This window comes from Poecilia reticulata, chromosome 7, assembly GCF_904066995.2.
Source record: "Poecilia reticulata chromosome 7, P_reticulata-male-v2, whole genome shotgun sequence".
In the NCBI taxonomy this organism is placed as follows: Eukaryota; Metazoa; Chordata; class Actinopteri; order Cyprinodontiformes; family Poeciliidae; genus Poecilia; species Poecilia reticulata.
Window position 1 is genome coordinate 5,004,143 of NC_088836.1, and position 9,396 is coordinate 5,013,538.

Below are 9,396 nucleotides of genomic sequence, written 5' to 3' on the forward strand. Positions count from 1 at the left end.
ACTCTGAGGATGTGGTCTGCATAAGATATTGATCTTTGACTCAGATTCTTTTCAAATAAATAGGTAGTTGGCAGATAGATGTGGTTTTAGGATCAATGTGAGTTGTTCATAATAACATTGTAGTAAATTCACTTGTTTTTGCATTATTGTCTGGAAATGCAACAATATTGTCAAAAAAAATCTATAGTCAGGTATTAAGAACATTTTATATCTATCGAGTAGAGATTCAGAGTTTTTGTCAACTTTAGAGCTCCAGTTTCTGGAAAGTTTTCACATGCTGATGCTAATTGGATCAGATTCTGAATTTTCTTTAATAACTAATTTTTGTATGTAACTTTTATCTTTTTTTTTATATTTGCTAAATGTGTCTCAGTATAATACAAGACAGATTATCTATAAAAAAAAAAAAATTCAAGCTCTGCCTTCTCTCTATTGTCATACGCCGCTCGATCAGAGACAACCAATCAGAGCCAAGAGGCGGCTCTGTTAATCATACTTGTGCAATTGTAAAACAGTTGACTGACATTTCAAACAAAAGACAAAATTATTACATAGAGTTGATATTTTCAACTTTCTCTAGTGATAAGTTAACAAAAGCCTCTGTCTTGCCTTCAGGCAAAAATATGCAGAAAACATTTGGCAGTAATTCATCCAACTGGGATTCAAACCCAGGACCTTTTTACTGCAAGGCAACAGTCCTTCTAACTTTCTATGATTGCTACCTGTGTATAAATGAAAATAATCTCTGCAAGATTTGAAATAAACTAAGACAGTTTCCTTTTAAATTTCTTTCTACCTATCTGCATCCTCTGACTTCATTTTTAAACACCTCACTGATACTAATAAAAGCTCTTGAGTCTTCTTCCATCGTCTTAAATTCAAATTCAAGAATACTTTATTAATCTCAAAGGAAAATTTAATGTTGTTGAAAGTCCATCCATCCATCCATTTTCGTACACTCTTGTCCCTCAGTGGGGTTGGAAGGGTTGCTGGTGCCTATCTCCAGCTAGCGTACCGGGCGAGAGGCGGGGTCACCCTGGACAGGTCGCCAGTCTGTCGCAGGGCAACACAGAAACACACAGGACACACAACCATGCACACACACACTCACACCTAGGGGCAATTTGGAGAGGCCAATTAACCTGACAGTCATGTTTTTGGACTGTGGGAGGAAGCCGGAGTACCCGGAGAAAACTCACAGGGAGAACATGCAAACTCCATGCAGAAAGACCCCAGGCCGGGAATAGAACCCAGAACCTTCTTGCTGCAAGGCAACAGGTCTACCAACTGCACCACTGTGCAGCCCGTTGTTGAAAGTCATTATTCAAAATTCTTAAGAGTTATTGGCATCATTTCATCTTTTGCCATGTTAATCAGGTGCTCCCAATCTGTTGCTATGGTTATGCATCATAACAAAAGAGGAAAGTGTAAAATGTATTGGCACACACCGCATCCAAAATGAGAAAGAATGGTTGTTTAAAAAAAAAAGCAATCCCTCCCATCCCAAGAAAAGCAGGAATGAAAATTTGAAGAAAAGAAAAAAATCTTAAGAGATTTTGTTTTTGGTGCAACTTGGTATGTGCATTCATTGAATAGAAAAGAAATTGATCTTTGAGTTTCTGGCTACCTGTTTAAGCCAGTAATTCTCACTTTCTGGTCAGCCGTAAGATTTTTTTATACTATGTGTAGAAATGCACATAGTAGAAATCCAAAATGAGATTGAAGATTTTCTCCAGTATCAGTATTGAGTTTTCGCATCACAAAAACCCTAATGATTCATGAGATTTTCACCATTTGCTGAATGACTTTCATCAGTTAGAATAGAAATTTCATGTGAACAATCTGCCAAGCCAACCATATGCCTGGTAAATAAATAATGCAGAATATCAGCTCACCACATGCACCTGCAGGGTTCGATGCAGCATAAGGAGGGGACATTTTTGGCTTCACAAGATGGAAAAACCTGATTTTCAAAAGTCGACTTGCCAAGCTACTTGTTGGCTGTGGTGGATTTTTTTCCATCAGTGCGACCAAAAGGGAGCAGTCAGAATCCTTTTTCCAGCAATGCCTCAGGCTGAGAGCAAAAAAAAAAAAAAGGTCTCAAATTACATGATGAAACAGAGTTTCAGATGTAGAAACTTTTTCATATGTGGCAGCCTTAAAGGGGCAGTATTGTGTAAAATCAACTTTTTTTAGTTTGTGTTGCTTTGACTCTTTCATGTTTTAGAAATCGCATGTTTTAGAAATCCTTTAATCTACCATGGCAACCATTTGACCCTGACTCCACACCTCGCCCACTCAGCTCCTTCAAACTAGCCAGCAGCAATTAGCAAACACCTGGTGGTGCTGCGCATCTGCTGAGCTCATTACAGGAGCTACTTTCAGAACAACGCTGGTAAAAACATTGTTAAAGGGTAAATAGAGGAGTGCTGTTGTGATGACTTCTTGAAGGCAGAGTTTCAGATAGAGCAGGAGCATCTTAAAGAAACACAGGGCCACTTACAAGTCGCTAAATTAGAGAGTAAAATTTTATAGTCATTTATTGATATTTATTGATGCGGCATTTTTATAACAACTGAAGTTAACATAGGAACTGTATTGATGATTGTGCTACAAAACGACACTTGATTACTGGGAAATGAATGCATAACAAGAAGTTGCTTCTGTTTAAATCACTTTTCATTTTTTATTTGCCCTCCATCTTCCTCTTCTCTACTTCGCCTATTTTTTTTTTTAAAACTTCCTCTCTCTTGTGTTTTGCAGAGGAAGCTGATTACACAACATTTGGTACAGACTCACTGACCAGGAAGAAGAATACGGTGCTCTCTGCGGTTCTCCTGCGGCCTGACCCCAACAAGAAGAAACCTCCAGTGATCATAAGCCTCCCGAAAGACTTCCGCCCTGTGTCGTCCATCATCGACGTGGACATCCTCCCGGAGACGCACAGGCGTGTCCGTCTGTACAAGCATGGTCAGGAGAAGCCCTTAGGTTTCTATATCCGCGACGGCTCAAGCGTGCGAGTGACTCCACAGGGCCTGGAGAAGGTCCCAGGGATCTTCATCTCTCGCCTGGTGCCCGGTGGCCTGGCTGAAAGCACAGGCCTGCTGGCTGTCAACGACGAGGTTCTGGAGGTGAATGGCATCGAGGTGGTGGGCAAGTCTCTGGACCAGGTGACGGACATGATGATTGCCAACAGCCACAACCTCATCATCACCGTGAAGCCTGCCAATCAGCGGAACAATGTCGTTCGCGGCGGTGGAGTAGGCGGCGGCGCTGCCTCTGGTAGTTCGTCAGACAGCGGTGCCAGTTACCATGGCTATTTACCCCACGGCGCAGCTGCCACTGCCGGGCCGACACACATCATCCAGAACTTCTCCGTTGGGGAGCTGGAGAGCGATGAAGACGACGAGGACGTGGTGATCGAAGTGGGGGGCGAGGCAGAGACCATTCGGCGCACTCCGTCGAACTACAGCATGCCGTCTCTGCCTCGCTATGAACCACACCTCAATCTTCGCACAGCCACTGCCGCCAATTCCGGCTCTGCCTTCTCCATAAATGCCAATGGGAACTTGCGTGGCAGCGGCGGCAGCAGCGGATCTCTCACCAACACCAATGCCAGTTCCACCACGCCGTCCCCCGACAGAGCGAAGGAGAGGCGGAACCTGGAGGAGGAGGGCACAGTCATCACGCTGTAGACTGGGTTTCAACACACTGATCACTGGGAGGTGCAGCAGCGTCTCAAACGCATTCAGTGGCCTCATCTGAGGAGCACAGTTATATGGGTATGTGTTGAACATCAAACACTCCACCATATGCTGCTCCCTACATGCCAATCATCACGCTGGAGTGCCATAGTGGTGATCAGAAGGAACACAGAGCCACTGCTGCTCTCCAGTTCATCTCGAAACCAGTGCATTTTGTGGGTTTTAGCTTTTTAACTGGTAAACTCAACACCCTCATTTGGTCTTCAAATATTTTCATTGAACAAGTTGGCTCCATGGCATTACAAATCTAAGCAATCTACAATTGCTAAGGATTCACCAATTCCGATTTTGGTAGATAGCATTTTTTTTTTCTTTTTGGTCTGAGAAGTTGCTAATTAAGACCGGCGATGGATAAGATTGGTGAATAAGATCAGTGTCTTATGCAAATATCTGCTGATTGCTGATCTCTCAAAATTAAGGAAATCAGGGCCGATTTATCAGTGCACCCCTACTCTCTAACTCAGTTGTTAGTTGACAATCACCTGCTTTCTATTTGCATTTACATCATCCAAACGGTAAACACTACTTTCCAGCAACCTAGTTTGTTTTGATGGTTTTAACCACTGTTATTACCCTTCTTCCTTTTAGTACCTCATTATAAGGGTGACCGACTGCAAAAAGAAGGTCATCATTATTATTTGACGGCCTCAATGAAAACATTTTACTCTGAAACCTGCTTTATTGTCATTGCTATTCATGGAGATTATTTTTTCCTTAGAAGACCAATTTTGAGTGGTGATTAACTCCAGAATAAGATATCTGTGAACAAATCATGCTATCTGTCCTTCATATTGCACTCCTGCTTCTCATTATTGTTTCCCCTGCCATTTGGTTGACTTGTGAAATAATGTGAATGCGATTTTCATGGTTCTTTCTGGATCAATATATTTAAGATTATTCAGCCATTATCTAAATCATGCCATGACTTCATAAAGATGTAGATACACTTTTTAGCGCCATTGGTGAAGATGTTTGAACAGCCTTGAGTTAAACAGGTCGAACAAACCAAAATTTGAGTCCTCCCCCAAAAATCCCAATAAATAAAATTCTAATCTGGAGTGCATGTTAGCATGAACTCTGCACAACTCCAGGACTCAAAGTGTAAACCACAAAAATGTGTATATAAGAATTCAAAACATGCCCAAAATGCTTTCAGAAATGGAATTTAGATTAGTGGGGGGTTTTTAAACACAATTTTACAAACAGGATTTTCTCTAACTCGTCTGCCATTTGCCATCATTCCTATCAAATCCCCCATTTCCATTCAGCTGTAATACATCGACAAGCGTGCTGACGGTCCAAAAATAGCGTTGCTGTAACCATGTTGGTAAACACAACCTCTGAGGTGAGTTAGATGACGTGTCTGTGTCCCTGCTGAGGTTGAGTCACCGCTGAACACACAGCTGCAGGTACAGCTGACACAAACTCTCTCTCTTTGTTAAAGGTGAGGCCGCGTCGTCTTATGAACCACATGATAATAATCTAAGAACCACCAAAGGAGCCATTTTTGCCCTGTCTTTGTGTTCCGCACTTTTTCATTCTTTTCAATTTAACCTCCAGTGTCTTGTTTTTTTATTTTATTTTATAAAGTCTATATCATCTCAGAAGTAAATGAAACAATATGAAAGCATTATGGTGACGTAAAAGTAGATCCACAGAGGATCTACTGATTGTTTATGCCTCACTGAAACTGAAATGATGCATACTCAGCAAAAAAAAAAAACATTCTGCTCAGATTCTGGAATAATTATGAGAAATATATAGATTTTTGAAGGGTGCACACATTGTAATGATGTCGTATAGAACAATCTGATAAAGTACAGTAATATTATTAGTAATACCACATCACATACTTCACATTTCAGTTTGACTCATAAACGTCAGTAAAAACACGAGGAAGCACAAAATAATGAATGAATGATCACTAAAGACTTAAATGTCATCTGGGAAAAAATGACCCCCTCTGGTGGTTCCAGTTGGTACTGAAATGTTGGTGGTTTTTATCCTTTGGTCTAATATTTCAAATGTTTTTAGAATAATATCTTAAAATAATTGAATTGAAACCCTTTCAATTCCAGACAGAACCATAAACGATACGTCCTTTTCTGTTGCAAACTCCCTCTGTGAAGTGAGAGCACGTGGTCTATGGATTTTCAAGTATCTCCTTATTGAAGTGCTAAGCCTTACTTTAGCATTTATTTTACTGTTGCACATAAAACCAGGGTCCACACTGTCACTTTTAGCAAATTATGCAAGTGAAAGTATATTCATTTAAATTGAGTCAATGCTCATGTCCATAATTTGTCGCTGTGTTTACTATCTTAGGCTTTTAGATTGTGAAATTCCATGACTGATTAAAATGTTTTTATAACAGCACAGGGTACTTACTACGTTTGATGTTTTTGGCCTTGTGCATAGTCCACAAAATGCAGCATTCCCAGCACAAAGCATAGCAATGAACCATACTCTAAATGGAAATCTATAATTATTACTTTATTACCTTTATCTCTGAACTACAGCACATGACACTGGAATTGTAACTACATCAAATTTTTTTTATTTATTCTGTAATCTTCATATTTTCTTTCTTTGTACACATTATGCTATTATATTTTTATAACAGATATGTTTGGTTTTTTGTTGTGTAATCATGATCATTTGTTTTTTCTGTTTTTGGTCATAAATCTCAAGGTACAGTAGAGATTTCTTTCAAATTAATTTCTATAGATTTTACTGCTCTGTTTAAAGCTTAAGGAGAATCTCTGCTAAATAAATTAAAGACCATTTCTATTTTCTTTCCTCATACTGTGAATTATTATTTTTTGGTGACAGCGAGACAGTTGTATTAACAACCACATAGGCAGATGTTTGGTGTCGACTATTTTTTAAGTGATCAGGTAATAATTTTTTTGTTTTCTAGCCAGATAAATCCTGTGATGTAGATTTGTAATGAAGAATGTCAGTATTTTCATATCAATGCGTATATGTATGATGGACATTTTTATCATCTGAAGGATATTGTTATAAGGTTGAACTGGGAATATAAGAAAAAGTAGATGCACACCTGTAACTGCTGACTGGTGGAGCTGGATACAATAAACTAATATGTAGCAATACTTGCCGGTTTTGTCTTTAATATGTGGACAAATTACATGCAGAGTCTTGCAAAAGTACTGTCCCTTGAAATTAGTCATTATATAATTTCTTTGTTTTTTTTAAAGCTGTGGGCAAGTTGTTCAGGGTGTACCCTGCATCTTGCCCGTTGACCGCTGGAGATGGGCACCAGCTCCCATCGCGACCCCATTAGGGATAAGTGTGTTTGATGATGGATGAGTGCATTCAACTGTTTTAGAAATGTTTTATTTCATTTTTTCTTTTGGCCCACAAGTCAGTCTGATGAACAATGTAGATTAATTAAAAGATTAGCAGCAATAGTAGTGTTTATTAACAATAAATACTTTTACCGTTTTTGTCCTGTAACAAAGCAAAGCACCTTCCAATTTTTCAGGAAATGGTGCGACAAAACGTGGACATTTTTGTGCAGGTAATAAAAGCCAAAGAAAACCATTCTCAAATTGTTTTTCTCAGAATTGCACTGATATCTATGAGCGGCTAAATACCTTTTCTATTCACCATTAACAACCATTTTATTTGCTTTTATAAATCCATGAACCCAGGATGCTCAGCAAGATTACATCGCTCAGAATGAGGAATTATTAAAACCTTCCCTGTGTTTTATCGCCATCTGGTGGACAGTTTGTAAAAAGCTTTTAACCTGCGAAACTTGAGCGGTTCAGCGGTGCGTAAACCAGAGGTTCCCAAACTGTGGGGCGCGCCCCCTGGGGGTGGTGGGCGCAGCCTATGGATGAAAAAGAAAAAAAAAGAAAAAAACATGAACGTTGTATGCGCTGGGTTTTTACCTTAGAATGGCCAACTCTCTGTTATTCCTTTGTCAATTTGATACAGTAGGGGCTTCCGCACTTCCCTTATCTGTGTCCTCTGTCACTTTTGTCAGCAGTTAAAACTGTTTAATCTTGTCAACATATCGTAACCTGTTTTTCCGAGCCAACTTTAAACGCAACATGAGCGCTACGACGCTCGCGCTGGCGTGAGGCAGCGAAGGAGACATGCTGCTGCTGTGCGGAGCTACGCAGGTGTGTGTTAGAATCATGGCAGCAAAACGCAAAGAATTTTGCACAGTTTTCCCCCCAAACTAACAGACTGTTGAGCAAAGCTGTTGGATGCAGGTAAAGTTAGCTAAAAGATGACTAGCTAGCTAATATCAATACAGCACCTTAAGCTTGTTAACAAGTAGCTTGTAGGCTACTGGTGTTGTTTATGTTCAGCTCTGATTCATTTTACCCCCCCAAAAATTTATTCTCCCTACTTGTTCGTCTGGAGTCGGGGCTGAATATAACAGAGTCTCTAAGAATCCACCCCCTTCGCTCACACACATCGTTCAACCAGACAGCTATTTGTAAGCCATAGTGGGGGCCCAGAAATAGTTTGGAAACCACTGGGGGGGCCCAGGAGAAAAAGTTTGGGAACCACTGGCATAAACAATAGTGGAAGTTTAAGTGACATGTTTAGCCAGTTTTCTAACCCATAACGTAAAGAAAAAGTTGTTTTTTTACTCGCTATGCTGCAAAATATGAATAAATAATTATAGTTAATAGTCCACACAGAATTCTTCACAAATGTTTGAATGAAAATGTATCAGAGAAGCAGTTATTACTTGAGAAAGCAAGGCCTCCGACACCAGCGTGGAGAAATATAATCTTTTACCTTTAATTGAATTGTGAGCAGAATCGTAATAATGGAAATTAATATTACCTTTCAAGTGGAACATTTGTTTTTCCTGCAAAGTATTTTAACGTGTTTTTGAATGAGTAGAATAAAAACGAAATCATAGACCAAGAACAATATAGTAAAATGAAAGTATAATACAAGAACCAAGCAAGAGATTATTATTCAGATGAACTATTAGAACCATAGGAAATTTTGTTTAGTTGATACGTGAGCGCCCCTTAGAGGTCTAAAATATTCAACATTTGTCGCTTAATAAATTGAGTATCAACAGACTGACACAATGTTAGTAAATGGGCTTGCAATAGTTTCGCCGTATTTTACCTCGGATTTTACTTCAAATGACTGATTGATTGAAAAAGTTGTAAAATGTGTCACTTTAAAAGTTCGATCATGTTAAGTACCCTTTTTGCTTAAACAAACTACTGGACAAAAAGACTATTTTTGTCCATCTTGGACTTTTCTGTTGTCAGACCATGACAGCTCAGTGAGCCAGTCATGGAAATTCCGGATGTTTTCCTGGATTCGGATCATGTTCAGCGCAAGCAAGCGAGTCCCAAGTTCCTAAAGATCATTACTTAGCTCCAGTTCTTTCAATTAATTGCTAAGCCAAGTTCTTATGTTTAATGAGTTTGTTTGTATACAAACATGCAAAGAATAATTATAGTAATGTATAAACTTTTTATTTTCTAACCTAATGTTTAAAAGAAAAGTAATAAAATAAACATTTTGCCATAATAACGTCTTCTAGCACAAACAGGACATACGTCGTTACTGTTTAGGGTAAACTAGAAGAACCAAAGGTACCGGCTCGGTTTCGAGCGAC

The 9,396-nt window shown here is 39.3% G+C and overlaps 1 protein-coding gene across 1 annotated transcript in view; it reads left to right on the forward strand.

Moving 5' to 3' along the window:
* pard6b (par-6 partitioning defective 6 homolog beta (C. elegans)) overlaps nucleotides 1-6,880 on the forward strand; it is a 28,078-nt gene extending 21,198 nt beyond the window's left edge. Inside the window, exon 3 of the mRNA XM_008412815.3 lies at nucleotides 2,764-6,880. Coding sequence (XP_008411037.1) covers nucleotides 2,764-3,695 — 932 coding nt within the window. The 3' untranslated portion in view covers nucleotides 3,696-6,880. The remainder of the gene's footprint in view (nucleotides 1-2,763) is intronic.
* The last annotated feature ends 2,516 nt before the right edge of the window (nucleotides 6,881-9,396 follow it).